This window comes from Bos indicus, chromosome 4, assembly GCF_029378745.1.
Source record: "Bos indicus isolate NIAB-ARS_2022 breed Sahiwal x Tharparkar chromosome 4, NIAB-ARS_B.indTharparkar_mat_pri_1.0, whole genome shotgun sequence".
Classification (NCBI taxonomy): domain Eukaryota; kingdom Metazoa; phylum Chordata; class Mammalia; order Artiodactyla; family Bovidae; genus Bos; species Bos indicus.
In genome coordinates, this window is record NC_091763.1 from 91,952,515 (window position 1) to 91,975,889 (window position 23,375).

Sequence of the window (23,375 nt, forward strand, 5' to 3'; positions counted from 1 at the left end):
GAAATTCTTTGACTTTTGAAACCTGAACAGGCTCCATGGGGAAGGGGAGTTTAATTTGCTTATTGTTTCTGGATATTTTAAAATAATTTTTTCATTTTCCATTCAATAGAAGTTTGCTAAATTAAAATCTTTAGTCTTTAACAGGCAAATAAATACCTCATGTAAAATACAACTAGTCCTTCAAGTAACAAACACTTTAATTAACATGTGGTACAAAGGCCTGAATCACTCAAGAGGCTAAAAAAGAATCTGGGTTAACTCAACTTAGCAAATACCTGTTTGCCTGCATGGCTAGGGCACCACCTATGCATTTATAACAGGTAAACAAAGCTTAGCTGCCACCACCCTACAGTCCCCAAATCAACTATAGTCATATCAGCATTAGCGTGAGTGTGGGGTAATGCAACTGTTGACTCATATCCTTAGTGAAATAAATGCAAATGGCAGAAGGGAGAAGCCCATTATTTCAGAAAGGGCAGAACTACAGACCAAGGTCCGGGAAAATGTAGGAAGCTTCTAAAGCTTTTCTGCCTTTGCTATCTCCTGTTTTCCTATACTGATAAGCTATCTATTATTCATCCATTCAACAAAGATTTTTTTAATGTCCCAAGCATTGTGCTAGGCACAGGCTCTATACAACTCTCCCAGTCTCTTACATAAATCTCTCCAGTGGGAAGACACACACTAAACAAACTAATGCACAAATATAAACATAACTAAAAATTGTATTAGCTGACAATATGGGAAGGCATGTAAAACAGAACTACAAGGGACATAATTTTAGACTGTCTTTATTTAGAAATGAAATTTAAGCTGAGACCTGACAATGAGTAACTTAGTTGAGCAGTGAACATATAGTAACAACAGAGCTGTCTGTGTTTTACGAAGATAGTTCTGACAGCAGCGTGGAAGACAGATTAGAGGTCAGTTAAGAGATTACTGCAGCAGTGTAGGTAAGAGATAGGAGTCCTAACTAAACTATTAATACCAAAGGTGGAGATGGCAAGGAAAAGCCAAGTATGAGACACATCCAAAGGCAGGACGGACAGACACTGACCACTAATCAGGTAAAGTATGTAAGAGACAGAAAGAAGTCAAGGTAATTCCTAGGATTCTAATTAGTCCAGGTTACCAGGAAGGTAGGAGTGTAAATAACTGAAACAGGGAACACATAAAGGAGGAACAAGCTTAAAAAGAAGGTAAGTTTGGTTTACTGAGTTTCTGTTGCTTTTAAGTAAGATATGGAGAAATATCCAGGTGGAGATGCCTGACATGTAATTTTGAAAACAAATGGTCTAATTATCAGAATCACTAGACTAGAAAATAGGTCTGGGGTCATCTCCACAGAAGTAATAAGTGATACTTTAGGAGAGAGGAATCAGCAAAGGAGTATTAAAAAAAAAAAAAAGAAAAAAACAAAGAAAAAGGAGTAAGGAAAGTCTGATCATGTTTAAAGGCCTAGAAACAAAATAAAAAGTCAGTACCAAGAGAGGAAGAATCAGAACTCACAGAAGTGTTAGTTCAATAAATATTTATCAGCATCCACCATGTTCCAGGGCTTCCCTGATGGCTCAGATGGTGAAGAAATCTGCCTGCAATGCAAGACACTCAGATTCGATTCCTGGGTCAGGAAGACCCCTTGGAGAAGGGAATGGTTACCCACTCTAGTATTCTTGCCTGGAGAATTCCATGGACAGAGGAGTCTACAGTCCATGATGTTGCAGAGTCAGACACAAATGAGCAACACACACACACACACACACACACACACACACACACACACACACACACACACATTCCAGAGTCCTTAAGATGCTTAAAGACACAAATAGATAACTTCAATTTAGTTATATATGGGGCACTATAGGCACACACAAGAGGGACCCAGCCAAACCCAGATCAGGATACACTCAACGAAAAAAACGGTGTCTGAGCTAAAGTTTAAATTAAGTGAAATCATGCAAAGAAAACTGGTAAGGACAAAAAAAAAATGAAATCAAGAGAATGCCTCTAGATTTCTGAAATGCTGAACAAGATAAAAGGTTATAGAAAAGAGTAGGAAGAAGCTGAGAGGCTAACGTGAGTAAACTGGTAAGTGATTTAAATTGGTAAGAATAGAGTCATTCTTAGAAAAAAGAGGAGAACCAGATGGTGAAAAAAGTGGACAAGAGATTTTGGTAGGGGGATTCCCTGGTGGTTCAGTGAATAGGAATCCACCTGCTCATGCAGGGGACATGGCTTGATCCCTAGTCCTGGAAGATTCCACAAGCATCTAGCAACTAAAGTGTGGGCGCCACAACCATTGAGCCCAAGTGCTACAACCACTGAAGCCCATGCACCCAGGGCCTGTGCTCCACAATGAGAGAAGCAACTGTGGTGAGAAGTCCAAGCACTGCGATGAAGACCCAGTGCAAGCAAAAATAAATAATAAATAATTTCTAAAAAGAGATTATACCTATATTTTAAAAAAAGGTTTTGGTAGGAAATTTACAGAAGATTTTGGGGCAAATGTTACAGAAGGGAGGTTGAGTGAAGCTGCCAAGCTATATGAGGATTTGGGAAGAGATGGGAGAAAACTTAAATGAAGTCTGCTGAGTTTAATGTAACTGTACCTTTCTATCTTCTTAGAAGATTTCTGTAAAACTGTAAAAGGTTCATCATTTTCCAAAGCTTTGGAAGTCTGTCTGTTTCTTTTGGATGCAATACCATGCTGAGACCAGCCCAAAGTGATCCAGTTATAAGTGACCATGAAAATGTTGGAATCGTAAATTTTTCTAAGCATTAATGGTCATAGGGGCTTTCCTTGTGGCTTAGCTGGTAAAGAATCTGTCTGCAGTGCAGGAGACCTGGGTTTTATCCCTGGGTTGGGGATCCCCTGGAGAGGAGAAAGGCTCCCCACTCCAGTATCCTGGCCTGGAGAATTCCATGAACTATACAGTCCATGGGGTCACAAAGACTCGGACACTATTGAACAACTTTCACTTTTCACAACGGTCATAGAGGGATCAAGTACAACGGGAAGCAAGAAGGCATTAGGTTTAGCATTTATGTGGTCACTGATGCCCTTCAAGTGAACTTTCAACAGAAATGTAGGGGTAGGAAAAAACTACAGATGATTCACACGTGAAGGGTATAGGTATGGCTCAATATTGTCATTCATTCAATAAATATTTGCTGAATGCCTACTATGTACCAGGAACTGCCCTAGGCGCTGGAGAATCAATGATGACCAAGGCACAGGTCTCCTGAGAGTTTGACAGAGAGGGGAGACAACAAAATAGGCAACTACAGTAGTGAAATTAGTGCTAAAGTATTCTGAGAGCCTAATCGAAGTTTAAGAAAACCAAACTACCGGACAACTGCACTCATCTCACACGCTAGTAAAGTAACGCTCAAAATTCTCCAGGCCAGGCTTCAACAGTACGTGAATTGTTAACTTCTAGATGTTCAAGCTAGATTTAGAAAAGGCAGAGGAAAACCAAGAGAGTTCCAGAAAAACATCTACTTCTGCTTACTGACTATGCCAAAGCCTTTGACTGTGTGGATCACAACAAACTGTGGAAAATTCTTCAAGAGATGGAAATACCAGACCACCTGACCTGCTTCTTGAGAAATCTGTACGCAGGTCAAGAAGTAACAGTTAGAACTAGACATGGAACAACAGACTGATTCCAAATCAGGAAAGGAGTATGTCAAGGCTATATATTGTCACCCTGCTTATTTAACTTATATGCAGAGTACATCATTCGAAACACCAGGCTGGATGAAGCACAAGCTGGAATCAAGATTGCTGGGAGAAATATCAATAACTTTAGATATGCAGATGACACCATTGTTATGGCAGAAAGTGAAGAAGAACTAAGGAGCCTCTTGATGAAAGTAAAAGAGGAGAGTGAAAAATTTGGCTTAAAACTCAACATTCAGAAAACTAAGATCATGGCATCCAATCCCATCACTTCATGGAAAATAGATGGGGAAACAATGGAAAGTGGCTGACTTTATTTTTCTGGGCTCTAAAATCACTGCAGATGGTGACTTTAGCCATGAAATTAAAAGATGCTTGCTCCTTGGAAGAAAAGCTATGACCAACATAGATAGCATATTAAAAAGAAGAGACATTGCTTTGCCAACAAAGGTTCGTCTAATCAAAGCTATGGTTTTTCCAGTAGTCACATATGGATGAGTGTTGGGCTCTAAAGAAAGCTGAGTGACAAAGAATTGATGCTTTTGAACTGGTGTTGAGAAAGATACTTTAGAGTCCCTTTTACTGCAAGCAGATCCAACCAGGCAATCCTAAAGGTAATCAGTCCTGAATATTTGTTGAAAGGACTGATGCTGAAGCTGAAACTCTAATACTTTGGCCACCTGATGTGAAGAAATGACTCATTTGAAAAGACTGATGCTGGGAAAGATTGAAGGCAGGAGGAGAAGGGGATGACAGAGGATGAGATGGTTGGATAGCATCACCGACTCGAGGGACAGGAGTTTGAGTAAACTCCGGGAGTTGGTGATGGACAGGGAAGCTTGGTGTGCTGCAGTCCATGGGGTTGCAAAGAGTTGGACACGACTGAGAGACTGAACTGAATTTAATGGAAGTTTGACAGTGAAAGTAAAGAGGAACAGATGGCAGTAACTAGACTGAAGATAGTCTGGAGGGGAAGTTCACTTACTGACTAAAAGGGATTTGGGCCATGTTTGTAGGTCAAGGGGGAGAAGTTTGGGGAAAGGAAGATAGAAGTGGAGAGGAGGACAGAGAGAAGGATTGCTGGAGAAAGGTTTGAGGAAGACTGACTGGCAAAGGTAGAAGTGTTAAGTTTGGAAAAGAAGAACACGTCTTCCTTCAAAGAACCAAAGACAGAAGACAAAAAAAAATTGTGATGCCAAAGGGGAGAGTAAAGAAATGTTTCCTACTTTTGCCATGATATAGGCAAGGCTGCCTCTTATTAAGGAAGAAAAATAGGGCTGAAGGCTTTAAGAACAAGGTAAAAGTTCTGAAGAAGAGATGTGAGAATCTGATAACTGAAATAACTAATTCTAATTCCTAAGATAACATAAATAAAAGGAGAGGCGATCAACAACTGTATACTTTGTTTACATTTGGGAGTGGAATCTAAAAGTGAAATGTGAACTGCATTTCACAGAATTCCATAGACATGAATTAAACCAAGGCAAATCTTTAAAAAAATTATCAAAAAGTCACTAAATGTACATCCATACAGTGTGGAATTGATTATAGACCATTTGTTAGGGTACACAGTCAATACAGCACTCCCATGAAACTGAACCTGTCACCATTACTTAGTAGCAACGGCAGAAGTTGCTGCTGCTGCTGCTAAGTCGCTTCAGTCGTGTCCGATTCTGTGCGACCCCATAGACAGCAGCCCATCAGGCTCCCCCATCCCTGGGATTCTTGCTGCTGCTGCTGCTAAGTCGCTTCAGTCGTGTCCGACTCTGTGCGACCCCATAGACAGCAGCCCATCAGGCTCCCCCATCCCTGGGATTCTCCAGGCAAGAATACTGCAGTGGGTTGCCATTTCCTTCTCCAGTGCATGCAAGTGAAAAGTCAAAATGAAGTCGCTTAGTCGTTCCCTACTCTTAGCTACCCCATGGACTGGAGCCTACCAGGCTTCTCCGTCCATGGGATTTTCCAGGCAAGAGTACTGTAGTGGAGTGCCACTACCTTCTCCGAATAGCAGAAGTTAGGAGGGTCAAATAAAAAAGTCAGGAAACAGAAGCCATCAGTAACAGAAACAAAGAGAAATACACAGGTAGAGAAGCTATACAGATTAGAAGATGAGGTAACAGGAAAATAAACTTATAAGCAAAGACATATTGTGGACTAAAATAAGCCTGAAAATAACTGATGTAATGTTCCTGCTTTCCTTCTTTCCTTCCTTCAACATTCTCTTAGCACCAATTATATGCCAGGCACACTGGGAGGCATCAGTGAATCAAAGACAAGATGTAATTCTTACTTGTAAACTCAGAATATGTTCTTGTACCCATAGCCTAATGTTTACAATAAATAATAAAACTGAAAGCTGTTCTGAGTTTTGCTACTAAAAATTATGCTTTGTTCTATAAGATATTAATCACAAAGAAGCAAAATTATATCAAAAAGTTTAACAATTTCTTGAACAATTAGCAAAAGGTGCTGCCAAAAATAAGCCACCCATAAAATAATATGCTCTAACTTAATAAACCGCTGTCCATCTTGACTTTATCACAGATTTTACATCTGACTTTTTCTTAAACGGTTGGATTAATACCAACGAAAAGGCAACAAATATCAAATGGCAAAGCAAGATAACAGGAACTATTTGCCAAGTGCTGGAAAGTATTTTGGCAGCCAACTCACAGCAATTGTAGTGATCACTGTAACCGAATTAACATATATTTATTGAACTCATGAGCCAGGCATTGTGCTAAGTATACTACATACATCATTAAACTTTTATAAATTCCCACAACAAACCTATATATACTATAGTTTCTAATACCGTCATTTTACAGACAAAAAAACTGAAGCTTAGGAAAACTAAGTAACTTGCCCAAACTACAGTTAGTAAGCAAAGGAGACATGGCTTGAACTCCAGTATGCCTGATTCTTGAAAATCCATGCTTTAACCACTGTGCGATTCTGTTTTCCCAGAAGGAAATGGTGCCAGACACATGATGACACTCAGTAGTGCCTGTCGTTGAAGGAATGAATGAGACGATATAAAGCAGCTATTGCAGAGTATGCCCAAATGTGGAAAATACAAGAGCAGAAGCAGTACTTTAAGGATTCACTAAATCACCAACTCAAATTGTGCAGCATAATTGTGGGTGTCTGGAAAATCACAGCAACTGACAGAACGGCCTAATATGCTGTTACAGGAAATGGAATGGCTCTTTTTGAGTGGAAACTCCAGGCTGTCTCTGAATCCACAAAGCCAAAGATGGCAACAGCACCAGTTCAGGAAAGGAACTGCAGGTGCTGATCAGAGAACTCTTCTCACATTTTTCTCACATTTTTCTCAGCATGGAAAGGATTGTTGATGCTATATTAACAAATCATCAAGCCCACAGGTTACCTTTAATTCTATAACCTTTAAAGTGGAAGAAAATCACGTAGACTGGAAAGGTTATAACATTCCGAAAGTGAAATACTGATCCCTCTTTTAGAAGACTGGCACCAAAAACTCCCCTTTACTGGGTCCAGGGCCATGTTTTATGGCACTGACTCTGCTATCACAATCACCATCAGCAGGACCAATGTTCCCAGGAACAGCAAAAGTATGGCCAGCAACCCACAAAGAGGCCTGGCATGGGAGATCTGCCCAACAAAAATGCAGCTAATGGAACCAGATCGTCTCTTTTAGCAGGCTAAATTCAAGCTATATGGAGAGGGAAAGTAGCTGAAAAACAGAGAAGACAAGCAGCAGAAGTAATGAGGCAGTTATGTACTACACTAAGATACCAAATGAGGTAAAAGGTTTTTTTTTTTTTTTAAGGTAAAAGCAGAGTCTGAGAAGGGCTAATAGCAGCCGAGAAGCCATACTCCTGCTGCTAAGAGGGTAACACCCAGTCATTAGAGTTGCATTACTTTTTCCTGGTTTCTCTAGTACTTAGTTGAAATCTACATGGTGAAGCCAGTCTATACGATTATTCCTAGACTCTCTTAAGGCCGAGCCATTTCTCTCTTATCCCCACAATGCTCTCAAAGAAACCTCTCTTTACCAGCTATGGATCAATTTTAAAACTCTGTGCTTGCAACAATAAAAAGAGTAGCATGATGCTTTATAAAGGGTCACACATGTGCAATCAGATGACCTGGCAAATTGAGTGGTGGCTGGGTCTCACTTCCATCTTGCAGAATCTGTGGTTTGAAGACATTGTGTTCTTTAGCTCCAGTTAACTGTCTCCGAAAGAAATGACCTTCAAAGAAGTATCTTAAACCTTACAAATTAACAATTCATATCATTATAATTATACACTTAGAACCGAAGAGATTCAGGGCAGATAAAGGCAACAAAACCATCTCCTTTAAAAGTTTCTTCCTCTGGTGTATTTTTTTATGTATCCAAATTTCAAGGCAAATAAGTGATTTTGTCCACTTACAATCATAAGGAACAACAGGTAGCTAGTCAGGCAAAGAAAGGATAGGCAGGCAAAGAAAGGATAAATTGGAAAATCATGAAAACGTGGTGAGGAAAGTTTAACTTGGGGATATAAATATCGAAGATGACTCACAAATTTCACTAAGTGAGTTCGTGCGTAACTCTATGACAATCCCATTAGCCTATCTTATGTCCTCAGAGCTTGCCCATTCAAAGGAAAGGAGAATGAAGCTCAAAAGTCTCAAACATCTACAACTGTCCAAATGTTGGATTCCAAGGAACTCAGTAAATAATCTAATGAGCAAAAGGCATGAAAATGGCATGGCCACTCTCCTACAGAAGCTTATACAGAATGATCCCAACAATTTATATGTCAAAAACCCAAGAACACTACAAACAACTCTTCTCCCCGAAAGTTATTTTCTTCATATAATTCAATCACTTGTACACACAATGTTTCTAGTATTTAGCTTTTTTTTTTTTTTCTTAGAAGTATTCCTCACTTTTTCTTCTCATCCAAAATAAAAACTACCAGACACAACCAGGTACTTTGGAATTTAGGTCTACCAAAGCATCCGTATAGCCAAGAAGAGTCTCAACTTTTTAAAAATATTTTTGCACAGCTTAGAAAGAAACTCTGTCTAAAAGCCACAGTTCCATTTCTCAGAGCTAATTTCTTTTCAAGATAATTCCACAGATAGAAGGAATTAACTAATATTCAAAACCTGAGTTATAGTTCTATGCATTTAGGCTTCACCCTGGTAATTTCTCCTCTGAAAATAACATTAGTACACACTCTTACACAGAAAGTGTTACCAGATTAATATAGAGCAGGACACCCAGATAGGCTGCAAGTTATTCAAGCATTCAAAGTGGGATTATTCGTTTGTTTGGGTTTGGCTATTTTTTTCAACCACATCATTCTATTGCTTAAACATTACAATGTTTTGTATATCAGGAATATGCTCAGATACCTGACGTAAGAATTTGACTGTCAGAGTCATGAAGCCAGACAACCCAAGAATGGTAACCCTAGCACTTGATCTGCAGTTCAAGATATGAGTTTATCCAAACTGAGGGACAAAGGTTCTCTGGTATTGCAATTATCCCCATACACAAACATTTCTAAAATTGTCATTTTATGGTTAAAAAATCCATGATCAGTAACAGGCAGGTATGCCACTGAAATCTCTCAGCAGATAATATAACACTTCTTGGGCCTCAGGTGAAACGTGGAATACTGCCACTAATGACTACCACTGGCAAGACCTGTGAAAAGTACCGTTACTTTTCTCTTCACGACACATTCACCAAAGCAATTCCCGACCTGGCCCAAATCATGCTCTCCTGAAGAATCCACTTTCTACAACTAAATACTTGCTTTTAAATAATTAGTTCATAGTCTTTCAACTATGTTACTCAATATTTGCTCCATGTCAGTACTTCACACATGCCCAAAACCAAAATATTGTGTGATATAACAGATATTAATGAGAATTTTAGGACAGATGGGTTGTTATAAAAACAAGCCTAACTTACAATGAATGTGTTTAAGACTACCAATACCTTTTTCAAGATAAATGAAAAACATAGAAGTAGGAATGATAAGCCAATAACATCAGATTAGAAAAAAACTGGTAACAAGTAATAATATAGTTGGTCGTCATTTCCCAATTAAACACAAAAGCGGCAGCTAAAATCTAATATACAGCAATGAACTCTCTTCTAAGGAAACATTTTCATTTAAACTTAACTTTACAAGGTGATGAAAAAAATCCCACATTTATACTATGAAATCTCACATTATAGCAATCATATCTAACAATTACTGTAACATGACAAGGACCTTCTCTAAGCTTCTATTTTTCTGTTCTGTAAAGTGATGTTAATAAAGGAACAGTTCTTACTTCATAGAGTTGTTGGTGGATTACAGGCATCAGGCATGTAAAAGATTAACAAAGTACTTGGTATATAGTAAGCACTCCATGAATGCTAATTACTATTGGCTAATACTAAGAAATTCTCCTTATTACTATGAACTCTCATTTTAGTGCTGGTGGCACTTTCTAAAATAAATTAAATCTATCAATACTGAGATAACAGAAGTTTAGGAGATTAAGACCCAAACGTCTCAAAGTATATGACAGCACAATTTAGATGGAAAAGGTTTTACTACTACTAAAAAGTAGTAACTTATTGTAACATCAAACATGTACTTATAGTGCCTGGGTATATATATAAAACGTACAAGACACTAAACAAAATTATCAAGATGTAGTTAAAAATACACAATCAAGCAAATTAATTCTGCTGAGTGTGCACAGGCAGTAAAACCTCCAAGTCTGAAGCAGATGCACCTTCGGTATTCAATAAATTCCCCTCCGTTTGCGGCATGACAGTGGTGATTATATGCAGATAAAGAAGCTTGAAAAATAATAAACCTGACAAATTGAGTATAGATTAATAAAAATTCAGGAAGAAATGAGCTTTCCACCCTCTTACCTTCTTAAAAAAATGTTTTAGCGATCTTAGTACTAATGATCTGTTAATTAACCAGAAGAGAAAAAAGAAAAGAGCTAGAAGCTCAGCTCAGTCTATACCCCGACCAGTAATGCTGAAGAAGCTGAACAGTTATATGAAGACCTACAAGACCTTCTAGGACTAACATCCAAAAAAGATGCTTTTCTCATTATAGGGGATTAGAATGCAAAAGTAGGAAGTCGAGAAATACTTGGAGTAACAGGCAAATTTGGCCTTGGAGTACAGAATGAAGTAGGAAAGGCTAATAGAGTTTTGCCAAGAGAATGCACTGGTCGTAGCAAACACCGTCTTCCAACAACGTAAGAAAAGACTCTACACATGGACATCACCAGATGGTCAACACCAAAATCAGATTGATTATATTCTTTGCAGCCAAAGATGGAGATGCTCCATACAATCAGCAAAAACAAGATCAGGAGCAGACTGTGGCTCAGATCATGAACTCCTTATTGCCAAATTCAGATTTAAATTGAAGAAAGTAGAGAAAATCACTAGACCATTCAGGTATGACCTAAATCAAATCCCTTATGATAATACAGTGGAAGTGAAAAACAGATTAAGGGATTAGATCTGATAGAGCGCCTGAAGAACTGTGGACAGAGGTTCGAACATAGTTTAGGAGGCAGTGATCAAGACCACCCCCAAGCAAAAGAAATGCAAAATGGCAAAACAGTTGTCTGAGGAGGCCTTACAAATAGCTGAAAAGAGAAGCTAAAGGCAAAGGGGAAAAGGAAAGATATACCCATTTGAATGCAGAGTTCCAAAGAATAGCAAGGAGAGATAAAGAAAGCCTTCCTCAGTGCTCAATGCAAAGAAATAGAGGAAAACAATAGAATGGGAAAGACTAGAGATCTCTTCAAGAATATTAGAGATACAAACGGAAAACTTCATGCAAAGATGGGCACAATAAAGGACAGAAATGGCATGGACCTAACAGAAGCAGAAGATATTAAGAGGTGGCAAGAATACACAGAAGAACTATACAAAAAAGATCTTCATGACCCAGATAACCATGATCGTGTGATCACTCACCTAGAGCCAGACATCCTGGAATGCAAAGCCAAGTGGGCCTTAGGAAGCGTCACTTTGAACAAAGCTAGTGGAGGTGATGGAATTCCAGTTGAGCTATTTCAAATCCTAAAAGATGATGCTGTGAAAGTGCTGCACTCAATATGCAAGCAAATTTGGAAAATTCAGTAGTGGCCACAGGACTGGAAAAGGTCAGTTTTCATTCCAATCCCAAAGAAAGGCAATGCCAAAGAATGCTCAAACTACCACACAATTGCACTCATCTCACACACTAGCAAAGTAATGCTCAAAATTCTCCAAACCAGGCATCAACGGTACATGAACCACAAATTTCCAGATGTTCAAGCTGGATTTAGAAAAGGCAGAGGAACTAGAGATCAAATTGCCAACATCTGCTGGATCATCGAAAAAGCAAGAGAGTTTCAGAAAACCATCTGCTGCTGCTGCTGCTAAGTCACTTCAGTTGTGTCCGACTCTGTGCGACCCCATAGACGGCAGCCCACCAGGCTCCCCCATCCCTGGGATTCTCCAGGCAAGAACACTGGAGTGGGTTGCCATTTCTTTCTCCAGTGCATGAAAGTGAAAAGTCAAAGTGAAGTCACTCAGTTGTGTCTGACCCTCAGCCTTCCAGGCTCCTCCGTCCATGAGATTTTCCAGGCAAGAGTACTGGAGTGGGGTGCCATTGCCTTCTCCAAGAAAACCGTCTACTTCTGCTTTATTGACTATGCCAAAGCCTTTAACTGTGTGGATCACAACAAACTATGGAAAATTCTTCAAGAGATGGGAATACCAGACCAACTGACCTGCCTCCTGAGAAATCTGTATGCAGGTCAAGAAAACACAGTTAGAAATGGAAATGGAACCAAAGACCGGTTCCAAACTGGGAAAGGAGTACGTCAAGGCTGTATTTTGTCACCCTGCTTATTTAACTTATATGCAGAGTACATCATGTGAAATGCCAGGCTGGATGAAGCATAACCTGGAATCAGACTGCCGGGAGAAATATCATTAACTTCAGATATGCAGATGACACCACCCTTATGGCAGAAAGTGAACAAGAACTAAAGAGCCTCTTGATGAAGGTAAAAGAAGAGTGAAAAAGTTGGCTTAAAACTCAACATTCAAAAAACAAAGATCATGGCATCTGGTCCCATCACTTCATGGGAAACAGTCAGACTTTTATTTTTCATGTGGAAACAGTGTCAGACTTTATTTTTTGGGGCTCCAAAATCACTGCAGATGGTGACTCCACCCATGAAATTAAAAGATGTTTCCTCCTTCGAAGAAAAGTTATGACCAACGTAGACAGCATTAAAAAGCAGAGACATTACTTTGCCGAAGAAGGTCCATCTAAGTCAAGGCTATGGTTTTTCCAACAGTCTCGTATGAACGTGAGAGTTGAAAAGAAAGCTAAGCACCGAAGAATGGATGCTTTTAAACTGTGGTGTTGGAGAAGACTCTTGAAAGTCCCTTGGAATGCAAGGAGATCCAACCAATCCATTCTAAAGGAGATTAATCCTGAATATTCATGGGAAGGACTGATGTTGAAGCTGAAACTCCCATACTTTGGCCACCTGATGCAAAGAACTGACTCACTGGAAAAGACCCTGATGCTGGGGAAGATTGAAGGTGGGAGGAGAAGGGGACGACAGAGGATGATATGGTTGCATGGCATCACTGATGCGATGGATGTGAGTTTGAGTAGGTTCTGGGAGTCGGTGATGGAAAACAGGGAAACCTGGCGTGCTGCAGTAGTTCATGGGGTTGCAAAGAGTTGGACATGACTGAGCAACTGAACTCAACTGAACTGAGAAGCTCACAAGAGGTCAAAGGAAAAGAGTGCAGAAACAAATTATAAGGGAGAAGAGGAAAGAATCTGGAAGTTAGAAAAGCCAAAGTTCTTGTTTAGTTGCTAAGTCATGTCCAACTCTTTGTGACTCCACAGACTGTAGTCCATGGATTTCCCAGGCAAGAATACTGCTGGGTTTGTAATTTCCTCCTCCAATCTCTGGCACTGGCAGGTAGATACTTTACTGCTGAGACACCACGGAAGCCCAGTTTAAATGAAACACTTTTTCCTACAATTCTGTCATGGGCCAAATGCCTTAGAAACGAAACAACTACTAGCCAATCTTAAGACTGCTGATACTTACTCCTCTTCCATCTTGAGGTTTCCATTAGCTTTTAAAGTCAGAGAAGAGGGAAAGAATACCACAGAATAGAAAAGGATTTTGCCTAACAGCACAGCCAACTTCATGCTGCCCATATCTTACAGCTCAGCAAGAGGTCAACTATAAGACCCTGTCTGAATCATAATCCTGGTAATCTAAAGATTCCGCTAGAAAAGTAAATTCTAGAACTCCTAAGGATCTAGAGTATTTCTCTAGGCCACTACAGGAAATCTGGAGACCTAATTTCTGCAGTTACAGAAGCATTTCAAATTTTTCTCAGTGGTCATGCCATTTGAAGACATCTTTTGTAACTTCACAGGAGGAAATGATACTTACTTGGGCCTGTATCTCCATATCTACTTGCCATAACAACTACTGGGAAAGTTCTCTCTCTATACCCACAAGTTCAAACCCATAGCAAAACCATAAAACTTCCCCACTACTGCATCCATGGAGAAGGAAACGGCAATCCACTCCAGTGCTAATGCCTGGAAAATCCCATGGACAGAGGAGCTTGGTAGGCTACAAGTCCATGGGGTCACAAAGAGTCGGACACGACTGAGCGACTTCACTTCAATTCACTGCATCCATAGGCTCTCTAAAGCAAACTGAATAGAACAGCCTACTGACCACAAAGCAATGTAACAAATACACATTCCTAAAGTGAAGATACTTTTCAACAATACAAGCAAGGTGTCAACTGAAAATGTGGTGTGTGTATATATACATAAGCCAAATTTTATATATATGGGGATATATATATATATGAGCCAAAATTTATATACATGTCTGTGTGTGTGTGTGTGTGTGTGTGTGTGTGTATATATATATATATGAGCAAAATCCTATCTTTATGTGTGTATATAAATAAAACTAGGCTAAAAATTAAGGATGGATAATTTATTATTATTTAAGAATGTACACACTGTTTAAAAAGGTTTTGTTCTTGAAGCAGGGAGAAAGGGTGGGGGTGGCAGGGGGAGGGACATGAACCGCAAAAATGGTTACTGTGCATTCAAAGTGTATCTGCAATGTTAAACAATCAACACCTGCTTAGGGAATTCCACAGCAGTCTAATGGTTAGGACTCCACACTCTCACTGCTAAGGGCCCAGGTTTGAAACCTGGTCAGGGAACTAAAATCCCACAGGTAGCACATCGTGGTCAAATAAAAAAATAAACAAAAAAACCACCTGCTTAGTGTCAGCCATACTCATCCAGTTCTCACTTGCACTATACAAACTTAAAAAGTTGAAGTGCAAGCCATACCTTTTATTGTTTTTCCTCTTCCAGCAATATAATTTAGGAGTAAAAGATATCTTCAGGGAAGAAGTAAGTTGAATTCTATAGAAAAACTGTTGATCAAACAGCAGCAAAGGTAGATAATTTGTACCCATAGATAGATCTTAAAGTAAGGCATTCTTGATAGTTCTTTACCTGATTAACCACTACTCCCCCTCACTCCACAACAAAAAGTGCCACAAATACTTGCTTATTCAGCCTACATGCAAAAAGCTTCCGGCACAAATTTCTTAGGCCTTTTCTCAAAAGCCTCAAGCCTGATCCTCTTGAGATGACAAAGCCCAAGAGTCAAAATAAAATCAAAAAGTTAAGGATGAAGACCAGAAAGGAATACGAAGAACAAAGAATTTCTAATCACTTCTTACATGTTCATTCTACTCTTCTTAACTGGTCTGAGTTCTCTAACTCCTATGTCGCCCATGATCCATTAATTTAGCTACTATGATAAAATATTCTTAATCTCTCCAGGCCCTTCTAATTTGGACAAGTCCTGACATAGTGGTGTTTTGTTTTGTTTTGTTTTAACTCTATGACCCAGATGAAATCTTTTTATAGTCCTTGGAACCCTTGATGCTCCCTCCTAAATTCCTGCTCTGTGGCCCTAATGTTATGACTGAGGAGACAAACTATGTGAATGGTCCTGTGAAAACGAGTGAGTGGAGGAAGGGAATTGCTGCAATTGGGCTCCACAAGCATCAGGCTATTTCTCTTTCTTCCCTACAGGATTTAACAAGTAAAGTAGAAAGGAAAAGGCTGGCATACACATGGGAAGCTGCAGCAAAGAGCTACCCCAAGGTTTTTAGGAATCCTCATTATCTTTCCATTTGTTATAGGCAGTTAAGTCTGGAAAAATATCTTTGGAATATGTCTTGTGTGTGTAGGAATGCATAAAAGATAACACCTTGCAAAAGTCAAACATACAGGTTTAATAATGTGCCACTAATGAAGATGGTTTATAAATGAAATAACACCTACACATTTAGTTCCCTAAATATATTATGCTATTAATCATTAAAGTTAGACCTATAAGTACAAGTTTTCCATATGTGGAAAAGTAAATCTGTTTTTAAATTAAAGAGAAATTATCACTCTAACTCTTAAAAATAAAACGATCAGGATAAATTTCAAGTGTAGCCGCTCAGTCACTGAATAAATTTAAATTTGATAATAAAACATTTAAGTTTCAACCAATGCACCTTCGCTGAAGCACATTTAGCTGAAATAACTTCGAGTCTTGTTTATTTCCATCACATATAGTACATTTTTCCAACAAGAGCACGTGTACATTCAATATAGAACATTTCCAGCAAGTTACAGTCTTTCTACTTTCCTTTCACAGTATATTTTAGTGCAAAGCACTGGGAAGGGTAAATGCTTTTCTAGCTATAAAATCATTTTATTATGACCTTGTGGATCTTCAACATTTTAAATTTTATATAAAAAGTATATAGATGGACAGGGTCCCTCCTAAGTTCACATGTGAACCTATATAAAAACATGGTATATTCTCCTGCTGTACCTTTTAAAATTATAATTTGACAAAAATTACTAAAAATTATTTAAAAATAAAGTATTCCCTAAAAAATACAGAATATTGATACACAAAAACCTGCCCAATATTTCATTAAAGATAGATGTACTTCTGTTTTCCCTAAAATCTTGATTACAAAAATGGACAAAAATTTATTATTTTTTAAATTTTTCAGTAGGAATCAAATATTATCTAAAGTAGTCATCTAAGATTTTACTTGGGAGAGGGGGAAAAAGCAGGGTTTACACCCCAATCTTCCTTTTTTAGCAGTATTTAAAGAAATAAACTAATATTGTAAGAAGTGGTTGTGCAGGGATTGTCTGCATCCATAAAATTTCAGCAAGCTATTTACTACTGCCTTCATATTAACATCAGTAAATGTGCGGTCTTTAAAAAAAAAAACTGAAAATTTAAGTTGCATCTATCATTAAAGTGCTTTGAACGAAATTTAAAGAAATACAGGGGAATGTTTAATTTTCATAAAAACCTCAGATGTTTACAAATGAAGAATGTGATGATCCATGGGTGAAAATGAGCTGCAACTTTCCTGTAGTATAAATTTTAGAATGAAACTTGCAAACATTTAAGTGCTGTAGAACAAGTTAGAAATAAATGGATGTAAAAATAATTACAAATATTTAGCAGGCTAAATATTTATAATGTGCTGATATTAATTTATCTTTTGGTCCTAACATACACTCACTAGGAAATTATGTATCTGTACAATCCAGATAAAAATTCTGCCAAATGAAATGGAACAAAACTAAAATCACTAAGATAAAGTCTTTGTTAATTAAAAATCACCAGTGGTGATATTTTGTTCAGGTTGTTGATCACTTTAATCAACAAACTGTTGGAAAACAAAATTTGCACCATTTGTGTAGAAAACGTAGACCAAATGCACAAGGGTGGTTAGTTGATGGATTGTGATGACAGTACTTAATGTCACAGCTACTTGAAAGTGCTGGAAGAGGCAGTGCCTTAGAAACAAGTGGTTAGATGGTTATTATTTTAGTCAGAAACAGCAGTTACAGTCATATATTTATCAAAACTTTTTCTTTTTTTCCTCATAGTACCATCTGAAGATGTTTAGTGGTTCTAACACCAATTTAAAGTCTTTCCACAAAAATGAACTCCAAACCTTTTCGTACATCACTTGAAGTTATCTGAGGAGAAATGGGAATAAATGAACACTTTTGAGTTTACCGATAAAACCTTATTTTTAGAATTTTACAATAAATGACTTCTAAAGAATGGTTTCGTCTCAAGTTTTCCACACAAAAAAAATGTGTGATAGTCAAACCACAACATTTAACCTACTCAGCACTCAAACTAAGTATACTGCTTTAGAACCTGAATCCAAAACTACCTTAATACTAATTAAATATATTAAATGCCTTAATACGAGGGACACAGGTACTAAAGGTAAACTTTAAAAATACAGGGAGATTTACAAAAACAAGTACAGGGAGTCTACGCCTTATTTTATATTGCTTTTTAAAAATCTACATTTGTTCCAAAACCCTCTAAAAAAGTAATATTATTTTCTTTTTTCCCAATAGGGATTTTACTTTTCAACACAAAACCATAAAAAAAAGAAAAAAAACCTACTTAATAATATTAACTATGCTGAAATGATCACCAAAAGTTTATTTAAACAAAAAGGTAAAAATAAAGAGGATCTGGGACCTAAACAATCACTTTCCATAGATCAAAACTAAAACACGGTAACTAATACATACTTCCAAGGAAAAGGAAAAATAATCCAAACTTTTGTTTATCGAGTTTTCCCCTTTGCCTGGAAGCACTATGTTAAACGTAAATAATAAATGCTAATTGTTCTAAATTCAATTTGGGGGTTGTATTTTTTCTGAGTGCAGCACTTTATTTAGCCATCACAGATTAATTTTTACAATAATTACAGTGCCTCAAAAGACGTTTTTCCTATAATTATCGCCTTCACAAATTCATTCTAATATACTTAACTTTCCCACAATGTATTAATTAGTAGACTAAGTCACTGAATCAAATTAAACCTGTGCAAAGTTAGTTAAACAGAAGACTTCTATTGTAAACATAAGCCAATATTAATGTATATATTTTACAACATTGAGAGGAAATCACTGACCCTGTGCCATCTATCTATAACTATATTGCATTGTCCTGTGGAAGATTAAGTTCTGAAGTTAACTTTTGTTCCCAAGCCATTGGAATAAAGGTCACTGAAGAGGTAAATGCAATATGCACATTACTCTTGCAGTTCCCATTGCCATAAGATATATGGAAGCAAACGTGTTAAAATGGAACCAGCTATAAATTATGGTCAAATGATTGTTTTAGTTCGATGGGGGGAAATAAAGCAAAACTCTGTTAACTGTTCCTCACCAGACAAGAGCCTTAGATCTTGTACTTCGGCCTTTGGTTTTGTTTCCTTCAGGTGAATTGGAAGCATTTGCCTTATGAGTTTTCTTATGATGCTCAAGATAAGTCTTTTTGGCAAATGCCTTTCCACATTTATTGCATCTGTGAAGAGAGAAGTTTTTTGTGACTTTTACTTCAATACCAACATCAGCTACTTCGTACTTTTTACTAGGAGAGTTAGAAGTGCCATCATGTTTTGCATCACTATGTTTTGCTTCGTCTCTCGAAGGGCCTCTTTTTGTCACTTTATTTAGAACAAAATCAATGGGCTTTTTTATAGCTCTGATCTCTAAACTGGCTGTTATTTTCCCAAGATAACGGGATGACTTTTTATGAACCACAGTTATATGTCGTATCACATCACGCTTCCGACGAGTTTCATAAGTGCAAAGAGGACACTTGTAGAATTTAACATAAATGTTATTCCCATCTGTGTGCAATTCAATGTGTTTAGTCAAGTTCTGTTTCGAAGTAAACTGACGTTTACAAAGTTTACAGTAAAGTTGCTTAAAATCAAAGCCAGCTGAAAGTTTTGGTTTCCTGGTTTTTTGCTGGCCACCTGCAGCAGACAGACTAGTTGATTTAGGGCTTTCAGAGTCTTGTTTAACTTTATTTTTCTGTGCTGCCGGTGTGTTCTTTTTTTCATTTGAATGATTTGTTCCCTTTAATTCATTCTGTGGAGAATGGGTAATGGAAGGGGGTGAAGATTCTACAGAATCTGCTGGTTCAACTTTAACTTTTATTTCTGAACTGCTGGCAGTATTATTGGGGCCTTTCTCTCTTTTAGAGTTTGTTCCAGAAAGAGTTATCTTGTGGACAATTTGCATATGTCTTTTAAGCATTATTTGTGAACTATATTTCCTCTTGCAAAGAAGGCATTTGCATGCAGTTAAATTGTATTCAGCCTTTGAAGACGACTTTTGTTTTCGAGTCTTAAAAGATTTTTTAGGAGAAACAGAATCCAGGAACAAAGGTTGCCCAGGCTTTGTTGCTATATCAGGAGTAATTGAATCCCTCCTTAGTCCTCTATGAACTTCATCAAAATGCCTCCTTACATTCGCTTTTGTAGCAAATGATTTATAACATACTGGACAACTCCTACTTAATGGAACTAGAACATTCTTACTGCGTCCTTTAGTGGACTGGTTTGGATTCTTTCGTGTTTCAATGTACTTTTTTAGTTCTTCCATCTTTTTCTTGTGTACTTTTCGAATGTGACGACGAACACCTCGTCTGGAATTGAAATCTTTTCTACAAAGACAACATATCAACTGGTGACCAAAATCAGAATTGTCAGAAGTTTCCAAGTCAGCCTGTGATTCCTGCGGTTGTTCATCAGATGGAGGTGCAACGTCATCTGCAACAATTTCAACAGGAGGGGGCTCTACAGTTTCCACCTCTGTGTCTGTAACTGGAACTGTTTTAGACTGTTCAGTGCTAGTTTCCTGTATTTGAACTTCAGGCTGTTCAGGAGTACTGCTTGACTCTGTGACTTCAGTGGGATTATCGGTCCTTGAAATATATTGAAACACTGCATTCTGATTAGTTTCTATAGGTTCTAGCTTAATAATGTATTCTCGCTTGTCCACACTTGGATATATGGCTTCTAGGAGGTCGTTTATGGCTTGGCTTTGTTTATCATTTACATCAGGAAGGTCTGTTAAGGAAAAAACAACATTTTAATCTGAAATAATTAGCCTGCTCTAGTCCTCCAATATTTTTACATGTATTATTAACCTGTCTTAAAATTTATTATTAATTTGTATTTATTTTTACAAGAGTATTATCTACTTCTCAGTATTTTATGAGGCTAAAAAACTAGTAGATTAAATTAAAATTTGCTTTAATTTAAAATCTCATCATGGTACACAAATGTTAAGGAATAGATACAATCTGAAGAGCTACTTCTAATATAATTTTATATTAAGGGCCCTTAATATAAAATATTTAAGCAGATGGGTATCCCAAACAATAAAAATAATACTTCATATTTTTAGGCTAGCAAAGGAAAGTCAAAAGTTCTCATAACCCAAGATGGATAAAATACCATGAAGTATGTTAGTATAAAAATCATTTTTTTTTTTTTAGAAAACATAACAGCATTCCTATTAACTTAATCCATAATAATCTAATCTAATTGTATGGGGACATTTGAACATCCTATGGAAAATGAAAAAGATTTTATAGGAAAACTTAGAAACATAAATGATGATGTATAGAAGTGTTTGTTAAATTCAGTCCTATTACATGTCTTAACATGGCACAATTCTATTAAACCAATGATTAAAAACTACAAATTAATTCCAAAAACAGAGCTAGTTTTATTTTATTGTGCAATATAATTACTCTGCCTGTAGGCAACCTAACATTTCTATTGTAACAGAGTTGACTAATATTGGTTATGTTCCTACATACAATGCTAAAATCTAGCTACAAATACAGTATCAAATCTGATGACAACTTAGAAATCAAAAAATGACTTATCATTCTTCTAGTCTACTAATCTTTCTTTTTAAAATGGATAAAGTAGTGTCTGTAAGAAGAATACTTTCACAGAAGTATTTCTAGAATAAGTATTACAGAAGAATATACAGTAATCAGCAAATCCATTTATCTATTTCCCTCTAAAATTCAACTAAACTTTAGTCCACACCAAAGACTAACACAGAATAACTACCAGAAAGTTAATTAAATTCCTACTAGTTCCTTAATTGCAAGGTTAGATTTGAAACTAATTTCTAGACTGCCTTTTCATTTACATCTCAAGGATAAAAGAAGTATAGTAAAATCTAACAGGGGCAAGAAAAACTTCAAGACAAATATGAAATTTTTGTTTCATCTATTTCCTATATTTTAAATCACTTCATGCTAATAATTAAAGTGGTACTTTTGCTATTTGCAGTTTTGCACTCCATTCCCATCCCCAAAAGGTAAAGTTGAAAAATGCACAAAGTCCACAATGTAACTGAAATATCAAACTGACAAAATAACTTCTATGTTTTGTTAAGTCCACAAGAGTTAAATCCCTGAACAAAAAACAATGAAAGTAATCTATGACTTAATAAAATACTTTACGGAATTTATGTTAGCTCTTTAAAGCAAGAAAATAGTATCATTACATATACTGCAACTTAATCATACACAGACAATATACTTAACTCAACAAACACTTGGTTACACAAAAAGTTCATTAGCGTACTACCTGCCTTCATTACATAAAGCTATTTCAGATTTCAGGTTAGCTTGCAACACAATCCAATTTCTGATAAAATGATATATCAAGTCAATTTCACTGAGAATAAAACTGATCTTCAAGACCCAGAAAACATTAGAAAGATTATCAAATATTTTTAGTGCTCTCCACAATACCCCAAAAATCAATTTATTTACTCATTCTTTGCTCTATTTTCAACCTTCTCATTTACTTAAGAAGAATCTAAGTAAACAGTGAGTCATATCTGGTAACAAGCTGCTAAGAAGTAAAAATACAAACACCCCTATCAAGCATCAATATTTTAATTTACAAAAATCCTGAATATAAACGGTGTAATTCACATAAACATTCAAAAACAATACCCAATGTTTTAATACAAATAAACGTAGTAAAAATCTAACTTCATTTGTCTTTAGCAAAATCCAAATGACAGATATTAAAAAATAGATATTAAATTATCTCTAAGAAACCAAATATATGACACTGAATCAAGTATTTTATTTTGTTCACCATCACTAAGTCATCTGTAACCAGGTACTGATACCATTCTAATTTGAATGTGCAGCTACAGTGTAAGAACAAACAGTAAACGCATAAAGGAACATATGAATACAACTTACTGTCATCCATCTGCAGACTTGGTGGGCAGTAGAATTTTTTATGGGTAATTAAATTTGGCAATCCTCTGAAGAGACTGCGGCATAGTTTACATTCAAAAATAGTGTCCACGTCTTTTAATAAAATATGCTTAAGTTGTTTAGTTCCTGAGGAAAAAAAGAGAACACAAAGGTAACTTTAAAATGTACTTTTAAACTGGAAAATCACTGCTGACAATCCAAAAGTGTGGTTTTACACCTTAAAAACAAAATGCAGGCACTGCCAGTTATCTACCACACTATACTCAAAAATAAGTTATAAACTACATTCTTTTTTTTTAAATAAATTTATTCATTTTAATTGGAGGCTAATTACTGTACAATAGTGTATTGGTTTTGCCAACCATCAATATGAATCCTCCACGAGTGTACACATGTTCCCCATCTTGAACCCCCCTCCCACTTCCCT

At 37.0% G+C, this 23,375-nt stretch overlaps 1 protein-coding gene across 4 annotated transcripts in view; it reads right to left on the reverse strand.

Annotated features, from left to right (window-relative positions):
• The window catches only part of ZNF800 (zinc finger protein 800), a 51,099-nt gene that overhangs the window by 10,740 nt on the left and 16,984 nt on the right, over positions 1 to 23,375 (reverse strand). For 2 of the 4 annotated variants that reach the window (XM_070788099.1, XM_070788100.1), the window contains exons 4-5: positions 22,931 to 23,074; positions 19,061 to 20,753 (exon numbers count right to left, since the gene is read on the reverse strand). In XM_070788099.1, the coding sequence (XP_070644200.1) occupies positions 19,061 to 20,753; positions 22,931 to 23,074 (1,837 nt within the window). Of the gene's footprint in view, positions 1 to 16,050; positions 20,754 to 22,930; positions 23,075 to 23,375 lie in introns of those variants that run through there. The other 2 variants (XM_019959029.2, XM_019959028.2) reach the window with 2 other exon arrangements.